The sequence below is a fragment of the Zonotrichia albicollis genome, chromosome 22 (genome assembly GCF_047830755.1).
Source record: "Zonotrichia albicollis isolate bZonAlb1 chromosome 22, bZonAlb1.hap1, whole genome shotgun sequence".
Lineage (NCBI taxonomy): Eukaryota > Metazoa > Chordata > Aves > Passeriformes > Passerellidae > Zonotrichia > Zonotrichia albicollis.
Window position 1 is genome coordinate 7,522,025 of NC_133840.1, and position 27,707 is coordinate 7,549,731.

At 48.0% G+C, this 27,707-nt stretch overlaps 1 protein-coding gene and 1 long non-coding RNA gene across 4 annotated transcripts in view; both read right to left on the reverse strand.

Moving 5' to 3' along the window:
• The window catches only part of ATP2A3 (ATPase sarcoplasmic/endoplasmic reticulum Ca2+ transporting 3), a 62,019-nt gene extending 48,262 nt beyond the window's left edge, over nucleotides 1-13,757 (reverse strand). Inside the window, exon 1 of one of the 2 annotated variants that reach the window (XM_074557194.1) lies at nucleotides 13,511-13,755. In XM_074557194.1, the coding sequence (XP_074413295.1) occupies nucleotides 13,511-13,628 (118 nt within the window). In that variant the 5' untranslated portion in view covers nucleotides 13,629-13,755. Of the gene's footprint in view, nucleotides 1-13,510 lie in introns of both variants that reach the window. The other variant, XM_074557193.1, reaches the window with a different exon arrangement.
• A 3,921-nt stretch (nucleotides 13,758-17,678) lies between these two features.
• On the reverse strand, nucleotides 17,679-26,182 carry LOC141731421 (uncharacterized). 2 transcript variants are annotated; one of them, XR_012583522.1, is made up of 3 exons: nucleotides 25,942-26,182; nucleotides 23,636-24,065; nucleotides 17,679-19,040 (listed from the first exon to the last, which is right to left on the reverse strand). It is a non-coding gene; the product is annotated as an uncharacterized LOC141731421 (long non-coding RNA). The 2 variants fall into 2 exon arrangements; XR_012583521.1 differs by having other exon boundaries at nucleotides 23,650-24,065; nucleotides 25,942-26,179.
• Nucleotides 26,183-27,707: the final 1,525 nt, after the last annotated feature.

Sequence of the window (27,707 nt, forward strand, 5' to 3'; positions counted from 1 at the left end):
TGGTGTTTGCAAGAATGAAATCTTGGAGGCATTTAAAGGAAAAACCTGAGGGAAATGGGGCTTGAAGCCACATCCCCTCACCCCTGTCCCCATGAGCACCCCCAGCAGATCCTGGGATTGCTCTGGGAGTGGGAGGGAGTGGGAAGGAGGAAACCCATGGCTCCAGCCAGGGATGGATTATTTGAGCAAACTAAAAGCAGCAGTTTGTTCCCTCCTGCACCAACGCAGTGGAAAGAATTTCCAGCTCCGGCTCCCGGGTGGAAAAGCTAAAAATCTGCATTGAAATAGTAACAGTTTTGGAAAAAAGAGAAAACAAACCAAAAACCCCACAACCACTACAGGAGCTTGAAGAAAATAAAGCTAAAGGTTCCATGAATTTTTTTTAGTTTTGGGTTCATGTTGGGTATTTTTTGCTTCTTCCTACCTCTACTTCAAGCAGATCCTTTCCATAAGTGCAGGGAAAGGCAAGGGAGGGACTCTGCCTCATCTGGGAACCCTCTGCCACAATTACCACAACCCCAACCAAGGCACATGCTGCAAGCTCAATATATTCTCTTCTTCCACTCTAGAAATATAATTTTATTTCCTCCTTTATCACCCTAAATTCTTCAGCTAAGTGTTAAGTAAATAGGAATTTTTGTCTCATTGTTTGGGGCTCTGCTGCACCCTTGGCTGCTCCCCACATCCCTGAGATGCTCAGCTGCCCCCAGGCCCAGCAGAGTGACCAGAAAGCCCCAGCCAGGCCAGGGGCAGTGCAGACGGGGATCTGTGCCCCCTCCAGGCACACTGGGCAAACTTTGTTCACTTGCAGTGCATCCAACACCCAGTGAGAAAACTCAATAATGTGATTTTCCTGGGCAGCACTTTAGGAAACCAAGCCCAGAAGCTGCAGTGCCAGGAGCCCCAGTGATGCCCCCACTGCCAGGTCAGCTCACAGGGTGCCCAGCACCTCCAAACACCCCAGGGGAGGAACCAAAATTGGGCTGAGCCTTTCAGCTGAATTCCGCAAGAATTGGGCAACAACAAGGTGAGACCGCGTTTGGGATTTTTTTTCTAAAAATCCCGAAAGATTTAAGAAAAATCTTATTTTTCCAAAAAATATTTGAACTGAAAAGACTCCAAGTAAGAAAATGAGACTAGGATGCATTTTTCCAAAGGGATGTGTTTGATTCTGGAGGAGAGATGCTGCTCAGAACACAGAAATGCTGCTGTGCCCAGTGGGGGAACAGCAGAACTCCCTCCCCAAGGACCAGCTCCAATATTCCTTTACACTGAGACAAGCAACTTCCACGAGGCTGTAAGAAACCATTAAGGATATCACATTTGTATGTCTTGGAGAATAAACCAATAAATAATAAAAATAAGTAAGAAACAGAAATAATAAATTACATTACAAATGTAACTAACATTACTGAAACAGAGCCCCAAACCTGCAGTGTCCATTTAAAAAAGAAAAAAAAAAACCAAACCAAAAACAACAACAAAAAAACACAAACAAAAAACCCAAACACACACACAAAAAAAAAATATACCCAAAACCAAGAACTACAGGATATTGCTTTTAAATCCAAACTGCATCTTTCTTTTCCCCTTCCCTGTCAAGGTGAGGAACCTGCTCACCCTGACCCCTCCAAAAGATGTTTATTTTAATTGCTATCTTTTAATCCATATGTTTTAATCAATCCTGCCTGCAGCCAAGCCCCAGGGCCCAAACCATGCATTTATGGATCATGAACACCCAGACTGTGAACATTGGGGTGGAAAAAATTCCCTGCCCCAAGCTCGAGGCTGAATGGATCCAACTCCATCCTCGATGTGCTGAGGTCTGGAGGGAGTTGGGTTGGAGTCTTTTTTCCATTTGTTTGTTTTCTGGAGGAAATGTTTCTGTCATGGCAAACCTGTGGGGAATATCAAAGTTTGAACATGGCATCCCATCCCAACCCATCTGCCATGACCAATAAAATACATCCAGGGTAATGTATCCCTTAATCCACATGGGTTGCTTTTAACTCAAACTGAGATTATCAATCATGAATTCATTTTGCAGAACTCCTTGCCCCAGATGACCTGCCTCCACCCCTCCCTTTGCTTTTTCTGGTATCTGTTCTCAGAGAACAGTCTATTTTCAGCAACCCTCTTGGATGGGTTTTCATGGAAAATGAAGTCTACCCGGCCCTTAGTTTGGATTATATCACAAGAAAAAAATTTCTGTAGGATAGAAAGGATCTGTTTTTCTGGATGGGAAAAAAGGGGTGAGTTGGACAATTAATGCTTTTCATGGATGAACTCTCTGAGGATCACACATTTCTGTGTAGTTGAAGGAGTTCCTTTCCTGGAATGGGATACTTGGAGATCCCTGGAAATATGAGTCCCTTCTAGGGTTTTTTCATAATCACCTCCCAAATATACATAATATCTGTGTGTGTGACTATGAAGATGAAATATTATACATATATGTATGAAATATTAAAATATTATACATATATGTATACAAACATAGTACCAACATATATTTGTGCATAAGGATAAAATCATATATATATATATATGGGTAAAATCTTATATATATATATATATATATATATATATATATATATATATATATATAAATACAGGGAAATTTAAATATATTTGTGTGGAAAAGGGTAGAATAATTTGAATTAGGCTTTATAAAGGCTGATAAAGATTAAATATTATACATATACGTATATAAACATGATACCCAGATATACTTGTGCATAAGGATAAAATTTTATATATATATATATATATACATATATACAGGGAAATCTAAATATATTTGAGTGGAAAAGGGAAGAATAATTTGAATTAGGCTTTATAACGGCCTATAAATATACATATATGTATACAAACATGATATCAACATATATTTGTGCATAAGGATAAAATCTTATACATATTTATATACATAATACAGGGAAATCAAAATATATATTAGTGGAAAAGGGTAGAATAATTTGAATTAGGCTTTATAAAGGCCTATAAAGATGAAATATTATACATATATGTATATAAACATGATACCAGCATATATTTGTGCATAAGTACAAAGTTTTATATATATATATAGGTAAATACAGGGAAATCTAAGTATATTTGTGTGAAAAAGAGAAGAATAAATTGAATTAGGCTTTATAAACACAAGAGGAACCCCAGAGTGGGTCTGAAGCAGCACTGCAGAGCAGCCCCTTCTCCTGGGCCACTGCAGGAATCCCCTCTGGAGGGGAGCACTGAAGATCCCTGGCTCTCAAAGCGTGGAAAAGCCCAGAAAAACTGCAAAACCCCAAAGAACACCCCAAGGATGACCCGAGGGGAACCCTCTGTGCTCCATCACTTCCCCTCTCCCTGCCGAGCCAGCCTTTTCCATTTTCACTTTTCCACTCGCTCCCCACAGGTTCCTTAATTTAGCCCTGCTGTTGACTCGGGAGGCGGCGGAATGGAAAAAGGAAAGTGCAGACAGGCAGGTGAGGGGAAGGGGAGGGTTATCCCGACCTCGGCTGCCCGGCGGCTCCGGCTGGGCCGGATCCAGCTCGGCCGGGCCCCGGGGATTCGGGCAGGGCCGGAGCCGGGACAGCGCTCAGATAAACCCAGCTCAGCTCAGCCGGGCCCCGGGGACTGGGGCACTGCCGGAGCCGGGACAGCGCTCAGATAAACCCAGCTCAGCTAAACCCAGCTCAACTGAGCCCAGCCAGCTCAGCTAAGCACTGCCCAGCTCAGCTAAACTCATCCCAGCTCAGTTCAGCTCCTCCTCGAGCATCTCGGAGCTTTCACTCCCCTTTGGAAGGAAGCAGAAGCGGAGAGAATCTCCCCCACCCACACAGCCTTCCCAAAAAACAACTGCTCTTTATCACCAACCCATGCAAGGAAAACTGTCTCCAAACCAGAAAAAGAAAGATACAAAACAAAACAAACAACCTCCATCATCATCATAATCCCTTCTATTTAGCCCTATATTATTATTATTGTTATTACTGTTTTAAAGCCCACCCTGTATAATAAAGCATACATCTAATGCAAGTCACCCGGAGCCCTGCATTTGCTCTGAGGACAGCTCTGCCGGCGCTCCAGGGGGTTTCTCCAGAAACGCAAGGGAAAAAGCCAAAACAAAATAAAGGAAAAATGCGTTTTGGCCACTCATGACCGCAGGAGGACACGGAGCGGCTGTGGGGGCTGGAACAGCTTTCCCAGGCAGGCTGGGCACGGTTCATTTGGGGACCCCCGGGTGACCGGAGCGCGTTCAGGGACAGGGAAAGCCAGCCTGGGTTCTCGGCCATCCCTTCCCCCGCTGTCACACACGGAGCGCTCCAACAGCAGGAAACACCCGGAGCAAAAATACCGCGGGCAGGAACCCAGGGGACACGCGGAGCGAGGAGCGGATTTCCTCCGCAAACACCGCACCGGGACCGGCACCGGCACCGAGAGCTTCCCCCTCCTGCAGGGACCGCCCGGCTCCCAGAGGGACACACACACACACACAGCTTTTCACTGCCTCGGCTTGGTTTTCCTCCAGAAAGGGGTTTTTGTTCAAAGGTGTTCCATAGTTACTTGCAAATGTTTGTATGGGGGGAGAAATTTTTATATATGTATATATATACATATATATATACATACACATATATATAATATATATATACACATATATATACACACTGTATATAAATATATATTTATATATACCAAATATATATGTACTGCATATATATATATACTGTGTATATACATATATATAGAAACATATATATAATTTATATGCTATCGGTGGGTAATTAAGTTATATTAGTTAGTCATCAAATAAGACATACCTATAATCTCAAATGGGAAATTATACACACACACATGTATATACTGTATATGTATTATATATATATGTATGTATACATACATATATTTTTTATATATATATATGTTATCAGTGTGCTAATAAGCTATACTAGTTGGTTATCAAATAAGACATCTATAATCTCAAATCGGAAATTATACACACATATATACACACTGTATATATATACTGTATATATATTACATATGTATGTATACATACATATATATATTAAAATATACTATATCTATAATACATATATATATATAATCAGTGGGTTAATAAGTTATATTAGTTGGCTATCAAATAAAACATATATCCATAATCCCAAATGGGAAAATTATATACATATATAAAATCTCAAATGGGGTATATTTGTATAGATATAAAAATCTCATGTTGCTCTCAAATGGAGCACATATGTGTAGTCTCAAATGGGACACACCTATACAATCTCAAATGAAAAACATGTATATAAAATTTATATATATATATATATATATAAAAAATATATGTTATCAGTAGGTTAATAAGTTATATTTTTGGTTATCAAATAAGACATACCTCTATAATTCCAAATGGGAAGTTATATACATATATTCAATCTCAAATAGGAGATATATATATGCATAGATATAAAAATCTCAGATGGGACATATGTTGCTCTCAAATGGAGCACGTATGTGTAGTCTCCAATGGGACATACATATACAATCTCAAATGAAGAACATGTATATAAAATCTCATATGGGATATATAAGTGATAAAATGGGATATATATCATCTCAAGTGTGTTTAGGTAGGACCAGAGGGTACAAAGTCAGGACCTGCATCAGCACATCCAGCAGATTTCTGAGCATTTAAATATCAGGAGGATTTTGATGATCAGAGCAGTGCCTTAGGTTTAGGACTACTATAGACCTGGACTTTAACAAGAGCTACAACATTTTAGCTTTCAGCCATCCCAGGTCACAAACTGATGCCACCCCATGTCCTGAATGTCCCGGGATGTTGGACCGGGCAGATGGGATCACCACCAAACCACAGCCTGACCTCACACTCGCCACCTCTGCGGGTGACAAAGAGAAAAGGATTTTATAGAGTGATAACGAGCAGCCAAACCTCAGAAACCGGGAGGTTCCCACGGCAAAGCAGCAAATGCTTGTTACAGACACCAGGTTAATCGCTGCAAGGATTAATTCAGCATCTCGGTGGACTCAGATGAGTCCTCCCTTCTTTCAGGGGATGACTGGCTGGACTAAGGGCAGCCATGGGGAGGATCATCAGCATGAATCCCATGGATGCTGAAGGGAATTAGGAGCCTCCTGTGTGTGCTGCAGGCAGCGCTGCGGCCCGGCCCGCCAAGGGTTAACCGCCCCCGGAGCAGCCTCCGGTGCTCGCTCACGTCATGGAAATACTGGAGTAACCACAATTTTCTCTGCTGCTGTTTGGCTCAGTTCTTTCAACATTTCTACACTTCCAGCCCAGATCTCTGCTACCTGTTTTGCAGCGAACGAACTGCTACCAACAGCAGCTCCACTGAGCACTGGGGATTTTTTAAAAAATATAGGTTATTGATGTACTTTCTACTTCTAGTGCTACCAACACTGAAATACAAAAAAAAAAAAAAAGGATCCAGACCAAATTCTGGATTCCAGATCTCTGCTACCTGTTTTGCAGCGAGGTAACTGGTACTAACAGCTCCACTGAGCACTGGGGATTTTTTTTAAAAATATAGATTATTCATATACTTTCTACTTCCAGTGCTACCAACACTGAAATACAAAAAAAAAAAAAATTATCCAGACCAAATTCTGCTACCTGTTTTGCAGTGAGGTATCTGGTACTAACAGCAGCTCCACTGAGCACTGGGGATTTTTTAAAAAATATAGGTTATTGATGTATTTTCTACTGCCAGTGCTACCAACACCAAAATACAGGAAAAAAAAATATCATGAGTAACAATATCACCCAAAAAAAGAATTATCATATGCAGAATAATGAACGGGCTTCAACCCCATTCAACACCAATGTAGGGTTGGTGCCGTCTGAGTTTTCTGTGTGTTAATCTTGCACTGGGTTGGACTGAACGCCCAGACAGCTCTGTCCTGCAGCCACCCTGAGTGGCCCAGGCCCCTTCTCTGCACCCATCCCTCCCACCCATCCCAGTGCCCTCAGCATCAGCTCCTTCTCCTGCCCAAGGTGCTCCAGCTGAGCAGGAGGGGCTGCCTGCACTGCCTTCACCCCAGCTGAGATGCAATGGGAGCTCATCCTTGAGAACCAGAGGAAGGGACAAAAGGAGGGTGAAAAGTGAAACAAGGAAAGAAATATTTAAAAAGCTAGCAGAAAAACCCAACATTCTTCTGATAATCATGTGTTTTTACCTTGTAACTGAGGCCACGAGTGCCAGCAGTGCCAGAAAACATCACCCTGTTCAGCTCCTGGTCCACTCCAGGTGCCTCCCCTCTGGAACACTTTCCCAGCCCATTGCTGCCCTAACCCACACCCCAGCAGCCAGCCCAGGAGAAAACAGCCTCGTGTCTGCAGCTCCACTGCTCCTGACCAGCAGAGAGAAGCAAGGGGCTGGGCAGGGAGCACTGCCCTGATGGGCTTCTCCCATCAAAAATAGTGAGTAGGAATTCTAGAGCACCCCTGTGCAATGCCAGCACCCACATGTTCAGCATTACCTGCTCACAGAGGTTTGTTATTCTGCTTTAAATGCCCTAATCCCCCATGGAATGCAACTCAGGTGCTGCTCTTAACTTCTCAGTCCTTCTTTCAACAGCCCTGAAAAAATTAACGGGGACAGAGCATCCACTGCCCCCCAGGTGATCTGGATGGACCAAGAGAGGGGTTTTGGGGCTGGTCCAGGGAGGAGCCCCTTCCCCAGCAGTGGGGCAGCACCAGCTGGGGAAAAGGCACAGGATGCAAACATTCACTGTCTAGCTCATAGCTCACAAAAAATAACCCTAAAAAAAAAAAATCAACATTTTGGAGGGGTATCAGCATCCCAACTGACTCTGCGAGCACTGTGTGTGGGAGAAAAATCAAAGCTGGCTCCTCCAGAGGTTTGAGCATACCAAAAAGCACCAAACCACCTCATTTTTCAGGGCTGTGAAAACAGAAGCACCTTGGGACTGCCAGCAGCCCTTTGATGGGCAGTTCAGATCCCTGATGCAAATCTCAGGACAGCCCTGGCAATGCTGCTCCCCAGGGAGGTTTTGTGCAGAGAGCATCAGCCTGAGAGACCACCAGAAACAACAACCACCTGCTTGAAGGCACTTGAAGTGTCCCTTGCCCAGCCCTGAGCCTTGCTCAGCCCTGTTTTCAGCCAGCATTTGTACCCCTGGCCCCTCTTCAGGGACATCACCAGGGCTGTGGCTGTGCCAGGACAGAGCCAAGCCACAGCCTGGAGCCTCCTGTTCTCACACATCCCTTCTGCAGGAGCAGCTCAAACGCAGAGTGAAAAGGCAGCAGCTTGGATGCTTCTCAAAAATTAAAATTCTCCTCGGGAGGAAGAAAGCAACAGCAGCAGCAGGCATGGAGTGAGGCTTTTCACTCATGAAAAACGGGTTTGAGGGAAGCTTTAGAAAGGGAAACTCACTTGCAATTATCAATAGGATTTTTCAGGGATTTACCCTGAGGGGGAGATGACCACAGAAATAGAGCTCTTCAAATCAGATCTGGAGGTACAAAAAGGTTTAAAACCTGCAGAAAGACCAATGGTGCTGAAACGGCAAAGAGCAGAGGTGTGACTATGGTGATGGCAAGTATGGCTCCAGGATGGCCATACACCCTTGGCTGGAGTAGGGATTCAAAAGAGACACCTGAATTACTGGGGAAAAAGATTACCCTGGGAGGAGAGGGGTATTTTGCCCCTAATGGTGTTTTTGGAGGACACGTTCCAGCCCCTCACTGGAAGCAGCACATCCCAAGCCAGCATCTGGGCATCCACAGTGCATCCAGCTCCTCTTAAATCAGTGTTTTGTAGCACCAGCTCTACCACCCCCAGCTTTAAACCCAGCAATGAAATAAAAACACTCATGAAATAACACTTGTGCCACAAGGCAGACCAACCCCAGGGGTAAACACAGGACCTGCAGGCACAATCCCTTCTCCCACAGCAGTTTCTGTGCCTTATGGCCCTGCAAACCTTCCTTCCCTGGTTCCTGCAGCATTTAGACAGCAGATGTCAGTTTTTCTGAACCTTGCTCTTGATTCACAGTGTTTTTTAAAGGTAGGTGTGAATGCAGGTAACCTCACAGGATGGCAGAGAGATGAAAATCCCAAGTTTCCCTGTCATTTACGAAAACTTTGTGTAGTCTCTCCCCAAATTTGAAGGCACTCGCAAGGTTTGAATGCCTCAGCATGTCTCCTCAGGGAAAGGATTTGGAGGAGGAGAAAAAAAAAAAAAACCCAACCCGTAGCATGTTTATGAATCAGAGTGTTCAGCGTGTGTTTCGGGGGTGGGAGAGGTGGGCGATGCACAGAGGAACAGAGCGCAGAGTTTGATGAGTCAGAAAATGCTGCTTTTCCTCTCCTTGCTGCCACCTCAAATACTTCAGCGTGAAATAGAAATTTTATTTCTCTTTTTTTTTTGCTTTTTATTATTGTCAGGAGAGAGCTGGAGCATAACCTTGGCTCGTTAGCAACCGCCAGCAGCGAATCCAACGTCAAGCCCCCGCCGCAGGCGCAGACACACGCGTGTGCCGACACACACACCCCAAAAAGGGTGCAAATAAATCAGCTATCAGTGGTGTTTCTAGCAAAACAGGGGCTCCGATGTGTGCTCCTGCCTTGAGAAAGAGCCTTGGTGGGTTTGGGGAGAGGAGCAGCACAGCCCAGCTGGATTTGGGCTCGGGGATGTCTCCTCCTCCCGCCCAGGCAGGCTGGGCACGCACGTGGGAAAATACACACAGGGATTTGGGGATCCTGAGTGAGGCTGGCAGAGACACGGGGAGGTGTGGTGGAAAAAACAACCAAATTTGCTGATGGGCTTTGAGCTGAAGCTGGCTTACAGCTCCATTGCACCTGCAGCAAGGCATGGGATCTGCAGCGCACAGGGTACCACAGTGGGGACACCCCAGAGCACGGCAGGGAGAGAAGAGGATGGGTGAGCCCCAAGGAGCCCCACAGGCAGGATGGCCCTGCCCAGCTGAGTTTCCAACCACAGCAGAGCTTCAGAGTCAGAGGAGATGAAAGAGGAGATAAACACCCCTATGCTGGAGCCTCGAGTTTGACTCTGCTGACATTCACAGCCCATTTAGGTTACCGATGGAGCAAATAAAATTATGCATACACATTAATGCCTGCAATATCCTGCCTGAAATGTATGCTCATTTACACTCAGAAATCCATTTAGAAGAGATAAATCAGAGCTATATTTAAAACAGAAAAATCACTTGTCTGTCCACAAAGCAACTCCTGCTTACATCTGTCGTTTCTTGGAAAAAAATCAAATAATTTCAAGGGAAATTGTGCCCCTGGTTTTACATTTAGGAAGGGTGCATGCCCATACCTTTCTGATCAGTCTGTTATAAAATAACAGATGCGCATTTGGTTATTTTTGTTTGTTTGGGTTTTTTTTTTAAGTTTTGTGGTAAAAACAAACAAAAAAAAAACCTGTGGATCTTGGACCTAGTGGATGGGATGAGGTACAGGGAAGCACCTGCCAGGCACATGTGAGACATCCAAAGCATTTATTAATTAAAATTGACTTGGGAGATTCAGAATTGCCATGGTGAGACCTAAATGTTCTGTGGCTTCTCCAGTTTCCTTGGCAAATGAAAGGCCATGCTGACAGCACTGATGACAGAGCTGAAACGAGAACACAAGCTCTTCCTAATGCAGAAATATCTCCTTCCACTCCACTAATCTGTACCACACTGCTTGGCTCCCCAGCCACGAGCTGGAGATACCAAATAATCACTATTGCTCTCTGCTTCCTCCTGCAAATGTGTTTGTGAGCCCTGGATCTGAAAAAACAACAATTTTAAGCTCCAAAAGAATACCGCCCCCAAAAAATGAAACAATTTTATATCAGTCACACCAATGATGGCTGCTTCTCACTTAACGTCAGAGCTCGTTGCAGCTCGTATTTTTTTAAATGCAGTAAAAAAGCAGCAGCCAGCAGCTCTGTGAAGCATGTCAGGAGGCAGTTTTTCAGAAAGATGATGTATTTTAGATTGTGATTCACGACCACACTGGCAGTTTGAAGTTCAAGATTAGAAGGAAATGAATGAATGTGAGACAGGAGGGTGCGAAAATGAAAGTAGCTGGAGCTCAGGGCCTGCTCTGCACTTCGAGCCACACAAGATTTTTCTTCCCCTTCTGTGCAAGCTCAAACGAGTCACCAAACTGCCCCACACTTCTGCTGCTAGAGTTTAAGCTAAATTGAAATGCAATTTAATACAGCTCATATCCAAGTCCAGCCCGTTGTCCCAAGCTGCTCCCTTGTGGCACCCTCACCCCAAGCAGCTCTCCCAAACAGGAGCCTCAAGGTGCCTGCTGCCACAATACAAGTTCTCACCATGCTGGAAAAACCCCCACTTTCTGCTTAAAACTAAACCTGAAATGTTTTAAACCAAGCAAACCACACATCTGCATCGCTTTAAGCTGTTCTAAACCGTCTATGTGTCATTTGCACTATGAGAAACACATAAATACTGCTCAGAAATTGCAGAAGTTCAGAATTCTTGAAAACCTTCAACATTTCACTGAGGGTTGCACTGCCCATGTCACTGCCCTCAAGATTCAGGCGCATCAATGCAGGCTGTGCAGCACAGGAGCTGCAGAGCTGTGTTTGGGGGGTGAGAGGCACAGGACACCCCAAAGTCAGCAGCTCCTGTGAGCCAACAGCCCGTGAGAAACCAAAGCTGGGGTGCATGGGAAACAAAACTGCTAAGTGAGGAGAGCACAGAGCCACAGCTTGCAAGAGGAGGAAGCAAAAAGAAAAAAAATTAAAGGCAAACTAATTACCACCACTAACCCTCTGCTCTGCACCTACGTCACAGCTCTGAGCTCCCTTTGTCAGGCAGAGCCCGGTGCCACCGAGCAGCCAACGTGCCTGACTCAGGGATGGTGATTCACTTGGGCAAACAGCACAGGGACAAAGCCACCAGGAGCCCCACCATGGCGATGCCCATGGTGGCACCCTGCTGCACAGCACAGACCACCCCTCAGCCTGCTCCTGTGGGCCAGAGACTGGCTGCAATTATACCCCGAGATCAGAGCAGCCACCTGTTTGATTAGGATGTATTTTGCATTTAGGATGTACTTTGCATTAAGGATGTATTTTGCCTTCAGCCCCCAAAGCAGAGGGGCTCCTCCCAGTTAACCAGACAGGTCCCCAGCTGCCCTTCTCCAAAATCAAGCCCAGCAGGAGCAGGTGTGATGCTCCATTGCCTGCAGCTTGTGCAGGTGCTCCATGGCAAGAGCTCCCAAGGGCAACCCTGACCATGGTGGCCCAGGGAACTGAGCTGGAGCTGCCTGGGACAGGGAGCACTGCTGGCATGGATGGGGGGCCCTGAGCACAGCTCAGCACAGGACAGCTGCTCACAGGGCTGGAGGAGCCACAGCCCTCTGATCCCATCTAACAAACAGAAATGCACACAGCAATGCTGCCAGCATCCATCTACTCAGCCTTCCCTTAGCCTCGTCCGTGAGGATCAAGCAAAAAGCAGATGCAACAAGCTCAACCCAGGAGAGAGTTTACACACTGATCTCCTGCAGAAGTTTGAGAAGGGACTCACTGCCCCAAAGCACTGGAGCAAAGCACCCAAACCCCTCCTGTTTCCTATGCAGAGTTAACGACCCAGCTCGGGCACAGCCTGAACAAAGCCACCCTCAAATCACCTGGGTAGGTGCGGACACCCCGACCAGCCCTTCCTGGGCACACTGAGCACTTTCAAAACGTTTACAGATTACCCTTCTCAGTGCCGTGAAGATGCCCAGGTGCCCGCAGAGGGTCCCCCGGGTCAGTGTGACACCGGCAGGGCGGGACACACAGGACACACACGGACGGTGTCCCCACCACCGCTCCCTGTCCCACAGCACCCACAGCCAGGGCAGCGGCGGGGGCGAGCGAGATCCCCCCAGGACACCTCTGACGGCTCTTCTGGGGCTTCCCTCGGTCACCCGCAGGCAACGAGACCTTCCCCTCTTTCCTTCCTGGTAGGGAGATATCGCTGTCCCTCCCCGCTCTCTGTCACTCCGCCAGCGGAATTAACACCCCGCTAATTGCCGACATTCCTGGCCGCCCGAACCCGCAGCAATTAGCCTTCAATTAAAGCCGGTAAATACTGCCCTGATCAACAGGTGTCCCGCGGCACATCGCCAGCGATCCTCCGCACAGCCGGGGCCGGGAGGATGCTCCGGGGCAGCACCCCGGACCCTGCCGGGACCGGCGGGGAGGATCCTGGTCCCGCTCCACATCCCCATCCCGGCGGGGAGGATCCCGGTACCCATCCCCATCCCGGTGGGGAGAATCCTGATCCACAACCCCATCCCGGCGGGGAGGATCCCGGTCTCAGTCCTAGTCCCGGTCTCCATCCCGGTCCCGGTCGGGTCCCAGCCAGGATGTCGGTATCCCGTTGCCGGTGTCCCGTTATCGCTGCCCCGTCCCACGCCCGCCCCGCATCCCCTGCACTGATCCCGTCGCTCCGCACTGACCATTGGGGCCGTACTTCTCCCGGTTGCGGCGGACCTGCTCGGGGCTGAGGCCGCAGCTCTCGCTGACCCCGAAGCGGCGGAGCACGTCGAGCACGGGGATGCTGTGCGCCGCCTCCATGCCCCGGCCCGGGGCTGCTGGCCGGGGCCGCAGGAGGCACACGGGGCGCCGCTCGCACGGCGATGCCTCCCTCGGCACCTCTCCGCCCGCCCGCCCGGCGCCGGGCCCGCCCCGGCACCGCCCCGCTCCCAACGACTCCGAACGGCTCCGTCCCGCTCCGTCCCCGCCTCCCCCGGGGCCAGCGCCGCCCCCTCGGCAGCCCCGGCACCGCCGGACCCCCGCGCTGCGGTTCCGTGTCCGCTGCTGCCCGGGGCAGGGGCTGGAAGGGACGTTAAAGGACATCCAGTGCCACCCCTGCCATGGCAGGGACACCTTCCGCTGTCCCAGGCTGCTCCAAGCCCCATCTAACCTACACTGTCAGGGATCCCGGGGCAGCCACAGCTGCTCTGGGCACCTGTGCCAGGGCTCCCCACCCTCACAAGGAACAATTTTCTCCTGATGTCTAATCTAAATCTCCCCTCCTTCAGCTTAAAGCCATTCCCCCATGTCCTGTCACTCCAGGCCCTTGTCCCCAGTCCCTCTCCAGCTCTCTTGGAGCCCCTTTAGGCACTAAACAGTGCTCCAGGGTCTCCCCTGAGCCTTCCCTTCTCCAGGCTGTGCAGCCCAGCTCCCTCAGCCTGTCGGTGTTTTGTCAGATTTCCAGGCTGAGAAGTGGGCAGGTTTGTGGGCAGTGGAAGCAGTCCAGAGGAAATAGCTGTGCCTTAAGAAGTTAAGAGGAGAAGTAAAGTTTCCATCACAAAAAATAATATTAAAAATATCAGGTGCAATAGAAGGAGGTGGGAATGCTGCATGGGTGCAGCTCAGCTGTGGGGTCTAAGGGGGCTGCCTAAGAGTGATGGTCCCTGGGTCCCCTCCAGCACCCTACTTCCAGCTGGAAGCTGAGCATGCCCCAAAAGCACAGCAGTTCCATGCCCACTGCCTTTGGTGGGATCTGGGTTATCACTGTGTGATAGCAGCAGGAGCCCTGGAATTACAAATCCCTGCCCGACACCTGTGGAAACCACGGACACTGCTGCCACTGTGTCCAGAGAGAGGCAGCTGTGCTGGGCTGCCTTTGTCCTTGGAAATGTGAGATGGAAATGTGAGACAGAGGAAGGACCCAGGGACTTCCTGTGCGGTACCACCTGAGCACTCACTGTGCATGTCCCAGACAGGCTGGGACATCCCACTTCACACTCCTCAGTCCCTACACACAAGGCAGAGCATCCCTGTTTGAGGAATGGGCTTATCCTGGAGGCTCTTACGGTTCTGCAAGAATTTTTCAACCTGTCTCATTCCCCTGTTCAGCCAGGTTCCCTGTCCCCTTCCTGCCCAGCTCCAGGTGGGCCAGAGCTCCAGTTACAGCCCACAAGGGCTTTACATTCCTCTTTGCCATGGGCTACTTAAATGACTTCTTCCGACAGCAAAATGACTGTTTTTAGCAGCTCCCCCATGCAACAGAGACCACCAGCAGCACCATGACAAGTTACCCTGACCTGGAAAAGGAGGGTTGCCCCCAAAATCAACTGTACAACCCAGCTAAGGGTCACCACCACCACCACACCTGCAGGACATTTTAATGTAGTGCACCTGATCCAGCTCCCCCACTCCAGCAGTTCGTCCATGACCCGGCTCAAACCTGCTCCCAGTGACTCTCCCCATGTGAACACCAACTCCTGACTTTTCAGGTACTTCCAGTTTCCCCACTGTTGCTGGAAGAAGCCTGCAGTTGATGGTGACTGGCACTGCTCTCCAGCTGAGAGGGTGACAAACCCAATTCTACAGAAACATACCCCAGGCAGAGCCAGAGACAGCAGCCAGCATGAGGAAGGGATAGCAGATATCTCAGGGAGGAGCTCTGGCTTATTTATTTCTATGTAAATTCATTTCTAGAAAATGTCTTGCAGCTTCCACTGGAGTGGAGTCCTGAAGCAATGCAGGTTCCCTTTTCAAGTTTGATAAACTCATTTTTTTGGTTCACCGCAGCTGAGGCGTGGGAGGCAGAGGGTGCTCCAGAGCTCAACCCAGCATGTCACAGCTCCTCCTGCAAGGAGCACAGCTCACCAGTCATATTCCTCTGCCTCTCAGGAGTATTTTGGGAGGAAAAGTGCTGTTCCTGCTGCTGAGCCTCCCAGGCAATAGTGCTGCCTTTGGCCAGAGTCTGCCCCAGAGCTGCCTGACTCGTGGGGCTGGGTGATTCACAGAATCCCAGGATGGAAAAGACCACAGCAACTCATCTGGTCCAACCTTCCTGATCCAGCAGGGTCATCCCAGAGCAATGGCAGAGTGTGTCCAGAGGGTTCTGGAATATCTCCACCGAGGGAGACTCCACACCCTCTCTGGGCATATAGTTCAGTGACTGGTCAATGTAAATGAAAGTTCTTCCTCATGTTGAGGTAGAACTTCCTGGGCATCAATTTCTGCCCATTACCTCTTGTTCTATTTCTTGGCACCACTGAGAAGAGCCTGGTCCATCTCCTTGACATCCCCTCTTCAGACACTGATAGACATGGGTGAGGTCCCCTCTCTGTCACCTCTTCTTGAGGCTGAAAGGCTCAGTTCCCTCAGCCTGTTCTCTTTAGAGAGATTTCCACCAGGTGCCTGGGCAGAATTGATGTGATGTGCAAACATTAACACATGATGTGCTCTTGACCAGGGGCACAGAGGTCCTGATGCAATAGATCACCCCCAAAACCTGGGGGCTGCTCCCAAAGCAGTGACTCTGGTGGGGGTGGGATGGGACCCCTCATCCCCAGCCTGCAGACTGTCTGGGAGCTCCTGAGCACTATTTCAGGGCAAGCATGCTGCCCTTGGAGCAAGCCTTGGGAAAGAGGGTTCTTGGTGTCCTCCTGGACATGATTTAGATGAGGTCCTACACCCCAAACTGCCTCACCTGCACACCAGAGGGTGAAGGTCTGGTTTAATGCTCATTGTGCAGATCAAGGACAATGGCACAGACAGCTCCAGCTGCACGCACCACCTGGAGACCCTCACTGCTCTCCCCAGCATCTCCTGACCCTTTTGTCACATCTCCCAGCCCAGCAGTGTCCCATCCAGCTGTTGCTCCTGCTTCTCCCAGATTCATGGGATGATGGCACTGGAAAAGAGCACAAGGATGTCCCAGTTGCCAAGGTGAAATTCTGGCAAGGTTGGGAGCAGCTGAGGTGAGAGTTACAAAGGGAACATCTGGCAGCCCTGCTAACACCACTACCATCCACCCCACCTGTAATTAAGCAATCCATGAAAACCATTAGTGATTGGAGCTGTAAATTAGTCAGTGAGGGGAAATGAACTGAAAACACTCAATACTGCAAGGGAAGGGTCCACAGACATCCTGGGCTGCAGAGGGAGCTGGGCTCCATCCCTGGCAGTCCCCCAGGTGTGGAGGATTCCCTTCTGTACTGGATCAGCCCTGACACAAAGGGCAAACCTCCTTATTTATCTTGGCTTCCACCACGGTAAAAGCTTTGGGAGGTAAACACGCTTAAGAGAGCCATAAAAAGATGAAAGGAATGGATTTAACACTTCCCAGGCTACTGAGGAGTTTTTTTGTGGGTTTGTTTTTTGTTTTTTTCCGTGGCTGCGGTGTGGGAGGAAGAGCAGGACCCAGCCAGGGCTGACTGAATGCTGTACAAGACATGGAAGTCTACAGGCAGTTTTGGTTTTAATCTTGGTTTTCCATAAGGAAATGAGGAGTAATTCTCCCCAGAGCCGTGGGTTTGCTGCCTGGCTGGGCTGAGGGCAGGGATGGCTGGAGCCTGCTGGGGTTGCCAGCGGCGCTGAACCGACGCCACCACCATCACTCCCAGGGTTTTACAAGCCGTGGAAGATTAATCTTTTGTCTCCACTTTGTTCCTCTGAGATGGGGAAAATATTCAGTCTGCTGGAAAGGCTGAGGGAGCAGGCTGTGTGCTGGTGAGCTGCTCCAGGCTCTGGTGGGGCTCAGCTGTGATGGATCCCGGCGCTCCCGTGACGAGGGCTCTGGTGTCGAGGTGTTTGAAAATCTCTTTTTCCCAGCCCCGAGACCGAAGAAGAAGTCGAGATTCCTCAGCTCTGGTTCTCAAGGTTGTTTATTTTTTCTTATCTATAACATTATTTTTCCAGCCTGCTGAGGTCTGTCTGGCAGATTGGACACCCTCAGGGTGGTGTTACCATTTTATACTAAAAACTACATGTATTTATTTACAATAATTTTCCAATACCTACCACCTATGTTAGACAGTCTGTCTTTACTCTAAACCAGTCCAAAAGTGCCACCATCACAGCAGAAGATGGAGGACAAGAAGAAGGAGAAGAAGGACAGGACCTTACCCAGATTCCTCCATCTTGCCTCCTAAACCCCCATTCTAAGAACCCCAAAATTCTACATTTCCACCCTGTGATTAATTCACAATCATTCTACTCAAACTCTTGTGGCTTGTAACTCCTCACACAAAGTGATGATTGTTTCCATGGGCTAAAATCAAAGGCACAGGTGTTTTTGACTCTGTGTCAAGGTGTCTGAGCCCCCTGCCAGGGTCTCAAGTCCTCCAGGGCAGTCAGAGCAATGTCCTGGGTTCCGACACTCTGCGGCTGTTGGCACTGCCAGCAGCAATCACAAAAAACACAGAGCTTTTATTCCATCCTCTCTGTTCCTACACCAGCCTGGTTCAGTGTCCACATCTCCCCACCTCACTCAGGTCAAGGACAGAGTCTCAAGCTGTGCCAGGGGAAATACAGGTTGGATATCAGGAAGAACTTTTTCACAGAAAGAGTGATAAAATATTGGAATGGCTGCCCAGGGAGGTGGTGGAGTCCCCATCCCTGGGTGTGTTTAACAAAGCCTGGATGTGGCACTGGGTGCCAGGGTTTAGTTGAGCTGTTGGGGCTGGGTTGGACTCGATGATCTTGAAGGTCTCTTCCAACCTGGTCATTCTGAGAATTCTGTAAAGTTCATGTCAGCGCAGAGGGCGTCAGAAGCTGCAGGAGCCAGCCTTGGATGAGCCCTCCACACCTTTCCAGGGATGTCACTGCCACCCCCGAGGTCACCACAGCTGCACAGTGGTGGCTCCCAGGAGAGCAGCTGAGAGCCCAAGGAGAGCAAATCCAGGGTTCACCTGAACCACCCCAAAACCAAGCAGGGGATGTGGCACCAGGAGGTGAGAATCTCTTTCATTAACACCTCTCACCTTCCTAAATCAGCCCGGGTGATGAGCAGCTGCCTCTTGTCCTGCTCCCACACCCTCCCCTGGCCCCAGGGCTGTCACACACAGGGGTATTAATTAATTAATTAATTAGAGGTGACAGTGCCACTGCCATTTGTCATTCTGCTCCAGGCTCTTGCTCACTGCATACCCCAGTTCACAGACAGCAAATCCCCATCCACAAGGGAGAGTCAGGAACAGCTTTTTTTTTCCTTTTTTTTCCCTGCAGCATCTTAGATATTTGCTTTTCCTACAGAGAAAAAAAAAAATAATACTCCTTGAAATAACAGTTAGAGGCTTTTCTAAATGTTACACGCCAGCTGACCTTTCAGAGCCAGGCTTAGGGGTTTATTTCTAATCCCCTGACCAGGACTGGCAGCAGCTGTGGGTCAATCCTGCTCCCTGAGGGCTCAAACATCAATCCTCACCACCAGGATGCTCAGGGCTGGAGTTTTGGTGTTCCCAGCCTTCCTGGAAGTGTATTCCCTTGGCTGTGCATCCTGTGCTGCCCTGTGCAACTTAGGGTAGTGTGGGAGTGTGGTTTACCAGGATTTGGCTTTTTGGAGCATCAATGCAGCCACTGGAGGTGGCAGGGAAGCAGCAGGCCTGTCATGCATCCCACCAGGATGCAGGGGATGGTGTGGATCTGCAGCACAGGGGGACATCCTGGGAGCACCTGGCCAGCACAGGTGGCACATCCAGGGACAATGAGGAGGGACAGTCTGTCTGGACAAGCATTTTCTGTGGGAGGCCGTGGCTGCACAGGGCAGTCTCCCTCTTTTCCAGCTCTGATTGTCGCAGACATCTTTTCATGAAAAATCCTTTCCTTAGGATTTTTCCTCCTGAGAAGCTCAGAGGCCTCAGGAACAAAACGTAAACAATGGTTATCTGCTGCTGTGGAATGCAACAGGTGCATCTGTGATTGGTCTCATAGAGTTGTTTGTAATTAATGGCCAATCACAGTCAGCTGGCTCAGACTCTCTGTCCAAGCCACAAACCTTTCTTTATCATTCCTTTCTATTCTTAGCTTAGCTAGCCTTCTGCTGAGATCTTTTTCTTCTATGCTTTTGGTATAGTTTTAATATAATATATATCATAAAATAATACATCAAGCCTTCTGAAACATGGAGTCAGATCCTCATCTCTTCCCTAATTCAAGAACCCCTGTGAACACAGTCACATTCTGATCCTGCTGCAGATGGCTCTGAAAATGAGGATTCACCAAAGTGTCAGACTTTTACAGCAGCAGCTCTTAAGCACATGTGTTTAGGTTTTCTTCCATGTCCTGTCCACAATTTAGCTGGAAGTAGGGCTTGCCCAAGTGCAATGCTCCATCTGGGGCATATGAGGAATGGCTGCCCAAACTAGATTTGAGCTTGGATCCTGTGGTGTTTCCAAATTCCCTGGCATTTTCCCCCAGCAGCACACTTAGGAGCCTCTGTGCATCAATCCAGACCAGTATTGGCCCATTATTATATTATTTTTTTAAAACTGTATTCCAATTCCTTTCAAAGACAGGAAAATCCATTAATATCCATTAAAGGGGGAACACTACAACACTCCCTCTGACACTCAGTGGGTTTTTCCCTGATGCAAAATGCCTCCTGGAAAAAGAAAAAAAGTGCCTTTGTGGTGTGTCATTCCTGAGATTTTGCTGGAGTTTAGGAAACAGAGAAAACAACACAACAGGAGGGTCCCAGGCAGCTCCAAGCGTCCCTCACCCACCTGGGGCTGGGTTCATGGTGGAGGTGGTTAATTCAGCCCTCTCCCTGTGGGCAAAATTTCACTCCATGTTTCCTTCCAGCAAAAGCAGAAGCCAAAAATGGAAAAAGGTCTGGTTTCCAGCCTGCAGAAGGAATGATTCCTGCTCTCCATGGAGATGTGATGTTCACCAAGGGGAGGGTGAGGGCTGGAGACTTGCTTGGCCCTGGACCAGCATCACCAGGGTTTGCCTCTCTCTTCCACATCCTCAGCACTGTGCCCTGCAGGAACTGCAGGATGTCACAGCCAGGATGTCACTGACCCCTCCAGCTGCTCCTGTCCCTTGCCAGGGGACAAACACCCACAGTGGCTTTGAGGCCAAAAATGCCCACAGGATGTGGGGATGTAACCAGGGCAGCAAACCAACCTCAACCCTGCTCACCCTGGAGTTGGCATGAGGGGACATCAGCACCCAACACACTGCAAGGGATAATGGGCTGGGATTTTACCACACAGCTTCTTTTTGAGACTGAAGAGTGGGAAAAGGGGAATCAGGGGGTTTCTGATTGTGTGAGTCCTTCCTGCAGTTTCCCAGGAGATTGGCTGCCCACACTGAGCCATGCTGGGGACAGGAGAGGAGCTCCCATGCCCTGCTCTCATCTCCTGCTCCCCTGCAAGTCACCAGGGTCACACTGATGGCACCTGGGCTGCTCTGCACAGCATAATAATAATAATAATAATAATAATAATAATAATAATAATAATAATAATAATAATAATAATAAATGTTAAATTTAAAGTCACCAGCGCCCCACTGCTGGCACCTGGGGCTGCCCTGATCTCAGCCAGTGGCTGACCTGCACAACAACAACAAAACATAATAGTAATAATAATAGTAATAATAATATAATTTTTAAATACTTAATTTAAAAATCAAACTTTAACATATTTTAAAGGAAAAATTAAAATAACAATATTTAATTATGGACGTTTAAAAAGCAATTTGACATTTAAAAAAAACCATTAAAAATAAAAATTAAAAGCCACTGCAGAGCCAGGCCCTGTGCACCAAGAAGTAAAATTTAAAAATATTTAATTTAAAAATCAAACTTTAAAACATTTTAAGAGAAAAATTAAAATGACAAGATTTTAAAAAATAAAAGTTTAAAAAGAAATATGAAATAAAAAAAATATTAAAAATAAAAATTAAAAGCCACTGCAGAGCCAGACCCTGTGCATGGGAGAGAGGGAGTCAGGATGCTCCAGCTGCAGAGATCCCTCCAGGGCTGTCACACCCTGACACTGAGGGAACCCTGCATGTGTCACTAGGATGGAAAACAAACTCCCTGCACAGCAATGGGGATCCTGTCATCCTCCAGGCTCCTGGCTGCCTCTGAGCCACCAGAAATGTGCCCAAAGGTGTCACTTGTGCCCTGTGTGCAGCAGGGGCTCAGGGAAGGGCCCTGCAGCGAGGCTGGAGCCCCAGCCCTGCTATTTTTACCCGAGCAGCAGGCGGGCAGCAGCGCCTTTCCTTCCTCTTTCCTTTAGTGCTGAACAAAGGGAAACCAGATAAACCTGCACCAGCCCTCGGCTCCGAGGCAGGGAAGCCCTCGAGAGACAAAAAAAGGCAACCCAGCACATTTCTGTGCAGTGTTAGGATGGATGGCTCGGGAGGAGGGTTGGGAAAACACAGCAGTGACTGTGAGGATGCGTTTGTAGCCAAAAAAATGCAACTGGGAGGAAAAGGGACTGGTTTGACTAAGAAATCAAGCTGGTAAAAGCAGGGAGAAATAAAAGGCAGTCGCTTTTTTTTCCCCCCTCAAAAGTCCCAGGCTCTTGTTCCAGCACTTAAGGAAAAAGAAGGGGGAATTCTTTCCTTTAAATGGGATTTCTTCCCTTTAAAGTTTTAGCTCTATATAAGAAGGGGAGGAATCCCAAATGATAAAATCATAGGACTGGAGGGACCAAAACAAAAAGGGATTTTTAATTGTTTTACTGCATTTTCATCTTGAAAGGAGAAGCCAAGTCACCACCACCCCAATTTGACACCCACACCAAGAAAATTTCTCAACCATCTGAAAATTTGCCATGAATTACCCAACACACTGCTGCAGCTCCAGGACACCTTATTCCTCTGGGTGCACTGATACCCCAAAACACAAGGGCCATATCCCTGCAGCATTCCCCAGAAAACACAAAGGTGTTTTGCATGAAAACTTTGGAGGATGGGCTGTCAGTCAGTGTAATGGCTGTATTTACAGCTTCAGAGGGTGGCTGTGTTTTGCAGGTAGTCGGCAAAAGAAGTGGAAACAATATGTGAGGGAGGTCTGTAAGTATGGATCTATTTATAGCTTGCAAATACATCCAGTGCTACCTACACCCAACATAAAAACACTCTTTGCCAAATACTTCACATGCTGCTGTCAGCTTCTCCATCTCTCTTCCTTGAAAAAAAAAATCTCCTATATTAATCAGAGAGCAAATATATAGCCTGACAGGAACTGCTTTTGGCTCCACAAGGGAAAAAAAAATGTGTGTGATTGCTCAGCTTCAGTTTGGATTGTGAGCCTGGAATCGCTGTGGACTGCTGTTCACACCAAGGATTTTATGGGAGATGTAAAGCTTTTTTTCCCACCATTTTTTCCTTCCAGATTGAGGAATTGGTGGTGATTTCCCAGCTCCAAGCATCGTTATGAGCATCCCTCCAAATCAAGTTGCTTTAGTTGTCCTTTCTGGGCTTGGGCCTGGCGGGTTCAGGCTGTGCCTCTGGTCAGAAACAGGGACCAAGTAGGCAAAAAAATAAAGAAATCAACCCAGAAAACCCAACCTTTTGAAATTCTCCTCTTTACATTGCTGAAGGGACTGAGGCTTTAGGGGAAAATACATTCCCAAGATCAGAGAATCATAGAATGATTTGGGTTAGAAGGGACCTAAAAGACCATTTAATTCCAATTCCCCTGCCATGGGCATGGACACCTTCCACTAGACCAGGTTGCTCCAAACCCCATCAAACCAGGCTATGGACACTCCCAGGGATGGAACAGCTTCTCTAGGGGGAAATTCCCCATCTCACCCTTCTGAAACCAAGGACCACTTACTTATTTTTATTTATTTTGTGTGTTCTTTCATAAAGCCACTGCTCACCTCACTCTCCTCACCTGAGTGCAGAGGCTCCATCCCAGCAGGCTCCTTGTGTTCCCAGCTTTTCCCAAAGCAGTGTTCTCACTTGCACACCATTCTCTGCCCTGGCAGGTGGCTCCAAGAGGCCTCTGAGGTGCCACAGCCCCTGGGTGTCCATCGGGAAGAGCAGCCACACAAGGAGAGGACGTGCCCACCTTCCCCTGGGCCACTGAGGGGCTGAAAAGCAAATTCACTGCTGAAATTTGCCCCCAGTCCTCAGCTTGTGGGGCAGGGATGAGGGGAGCTCTGGGATGGATGGATGGATGGATGGATGGGATGGTGCCAGGCTTTGCTCACCACCCCCAGGCCCAGTGTGCCAGGGCTGCCCTCAGCATGGCGTCACCGCGGCCGGCACACTGGGAACAACCTTCCCACAAAAACTGGAGCCGGGAATCTGGAAATAAAAATATCACAGATGATTTCAGGCTTGCTGAAAGCATGATTGACTGTTTAATTCCCCCCACACACATACATACACTCCTTCCCTCACAACCAGGCTGACTCAGCTCTGGCATGGACACGGAGGCTTCTCCTGGCTCCTGTGGAAAATGTCCCCTCTTGGAAAGGCCGGGGCTGAGCGGGCACTGCCAGGGCAAACAGAGCCAGCCAGGGCTTTCTCCCACGCTCAGAAACACCCAGTGCCAGCAACAGCTTCTCCATCACCCTGGCATGGCCGTGCTCCCACTCAACCCCAATCCCCACCAGCCTGAGGTTGCTGAGCGGCCTGGATGTGCTGGGGTGGGAAAGCCAAACACAACGGTGTTGGGGATGGCATTAATGCCAGGGGATGGCCTCTGAAAAAAGCCAAACACAATGGGGTTTGGGGTGTCATTAATGCCAGAGGATGGCCTCTGATTCCAGTGCTGGCTGTGGGAAATGCTGCCCATAAATTCATGGCTGTGCTGGGTCTAGGCATGTGGAAGAACATAAACCTCGAGGGAAAAAGGTGAGCCCCTTGGGATAGCTCATCTCCCAAAGATGAGATATTCCTGGGCAAAGCTGTGAAGAGGAATGGCAGGAATACCAGTGGATATGACCAGCATTGCTCCTGCACTGGGGAATGAGGAAGGACACTGTCAGAGGAGAACAGGCTCCTCCAGGGCTGCCTGCTCGAGGGCCATCAGCCTGGCGTGGTTTTGGTCTAGATGATTATTTATAGCGTCTGCAAGTCCTCACCGTGCTCTAAGCACAAGCAGCCCTACCAGAGGCAGGGAAATCCTCCCCTGGCTGGCCCAGCTTCCCTTCCTGGCAGCAGGCAGCAATTCCAGCTCACCTTGTGCCAGTGGTGCTGCAGTGACCGAGTGTGACCCCAGTGATCAAACACAGCTCTCCTCAGCCCAACCTCCTCTTGTCACTGACATGTTTTATGAAAAATTCTTTTGCTAGGATTTTTCTCCTGAGAAGCTGAGAGGCCTCAGAAGCAAAATGTAAACAATGATTATCTGCTGCTGTGGAATGCAACAGGTGCATCTGGGATTGGTCTCATGTGGTTGTTTTTAATTAATGGCCAATCACAGTCAGCTGGTTTGGACTCTCTGGTCAGTCACAAGATTTTATTATCATTCCATTCCTTTCCTTGCTGGCCTTCTGATGAAATCCTTTCTTCTATTCTTTTAGTATCGTTCTAATACATAATTTTCTTTAATATAATATGTATCATAAAATAATAAATCAGCCTTCTGAAACACAGAGTCAAGATTCTCATCTCTTCCCTCATTCTGGGACCCCTGTGAACACCATCACATCCTCTCTCTCTGCTGCATTCACCCCTCCCAGCTGGTCCTCTCCCCCAGGAGAGAGAGAAAAAGAAAAAAAATAACCTATGCCTATACTTATACCACCTTAAAATTCAATATCATGTGCTAAGAGCACAATTAACAAAAAAAAAAGGCAACAACAAAAAAAACCCCAACCACCATAAAAATTCTAAACAAACAAACCCCAAAATTTTAACCTGTTCCTTAAACAATAAAAATTTTGCAAAACAGTAATCCTCCTTAATTTAAATTTTAAAATAAAACATAAAATAAAATAAAATAGACAAATATAATAAAAATCAAAGGCAATAAAAGTTACAAAAAATCTTATATAAAAAAAAGAAAATAACCTTTAACTAAACTTTTCTTACATAACCAGAAATTAAAGCAATTTTTCCTATAAAACAAAAACTACATTAAAAAACCCCAATAATTTAAACAAAAAAATAGCCTACTACAATAACACCAAATACAAAAATAAAATAAAAAACCACCAAAAATATATAATAATACCCTCTATTTTCTTCTTTACCCCTTATCCTCAGCCCCCAGTGCAGGATCCCCATGGATCAGCAGCCCCACAGCATTTCAGGGCTGGGCTGTGCCCCCTGTGTGGGGACAAGTGGTTCCATGTGAGCTGGCATGTGCTGTGCCCGCCTCTCCTCCTGGAGTCTCTCACACCAATCTTGGCTCTCGTGCTATTTTTACACTCCAGGCTTCAAGCTGTAGACATGCAGCAAGTGCTCTCCAAATGTAAACCCCAGGATGCATATATTTAGAACCCAGCATTTCTTTCAAAACAAGGTCTGGGTGAGTTTTTGTTGGAGGTCTGAATTGCCAGCTCTGGAGGAAGGAGCACGCAGGGCATCTCCTGGCACTGGTGGGATGCAGTGTGGGACTTGGCTTCCTTCCTGTCCCCCTGTGAAATGACACGTGCCTGTTTTCCAGCTTCCCTGTGAAATCTGAAGCTCTCTCCCCTCAGTCAACCTGATCACACAAGCTCCTGAGTCCCCAAGTGCACTTTAAATAAAATACAAGGAGCCAAACTGACATTTAAAACACAAGAATCCCCAGGTGCATAAGGACTGGGAGGGTTTACAAGGCACCCAGCTGCATCCCTCTGAAGATGGAACAGAGCTCAGCCCTTGTCTCCTACATCAGAAATAGCCTGGGATAAAAAGATTTCTTTAAAAAATCAAATCAAACAAGAAAAATCACAAGAACATTTGCTGCTGGAAGTGCTGGTGGGGAGGGAGGGATGCCTGGAAGGAGCCTGTGCTCAGAATGTGTGCCAAGGAAAGGGAGGGGATGTGATAGCTCTGCATCCATCTCAGAGGGGTGCAAAGAACACCCCCATGGGGATGGGGGGTCTGGGACCACCCTGGGCTCCTGGCCAGGCCCTGTGGAGCCCAGCAGGAGCTCTCTGGGCAAGCACAGAGCTCAGGGAATGGGATCTGCAGGAGCGTGGGGGCGGCTCTCTGCAGATGGCACCACAGCAGCTCCAGTGCCAGCCCCACCGTGTGTCACCAGCTCTGCTCAGCCTGCAGCGATGAAAATGCACCCAACCATGTCATTGCTGCTGGGATTTCTGGGCTCAGGCTGCCTGGCCAGGCTGAGAGCCCACAGCAGGGCTGGGGAAGGATGGCCACCAGCAATGGTGGAGCTGGAGAGGAACGTGGGTGACTTTTCCAAAGGCTGAGTCCTTTCAGTGCACAAATGATTTTTTTTTAATGGCTCAGATTATCATTAATGTCAGAGACATCTTTATTGAAAAATCCTTTCTTTAGGATTTTTTCTCCTGAGAAGCTCAGAGGCCTCAGGAACAAAATGTAAACATTGATTATCTGCTGCTGTGGAATGCAACAGGTGCATCTGTGATTGGCCCATGTTGGATGTTTGTAATTAATGGCCAATCACAGTCAGCTGGCTTGGACTCTCTGTCCGAGCCACAAACCTTTGTTATCATTATTTCTTTTTCTATTCTTAGCTAGCCTTCTGATGAAATCCTTTCTTCTATTCTTTTGGTATAGTTTTAATATAATATATATCATAAAATAATAAATCAGCCTTCTGAAACATGGAGTCAGATCCTCGTCTCTTCCCTCATCCTAAGACCCCTGTGAACATGGTCACAATTAACACTTTTGGCTCCTGTAGGACTCCAGGACATCAAAGTGTGTCCCCTGAGGGGCTTGGGATGGTGGCAAGAGTTACCCCAAGGGACCCAGTGCCCTGGGTTTGCTCAGCCCTGGGCTCTGATCTCATGGAAACATCTCAAC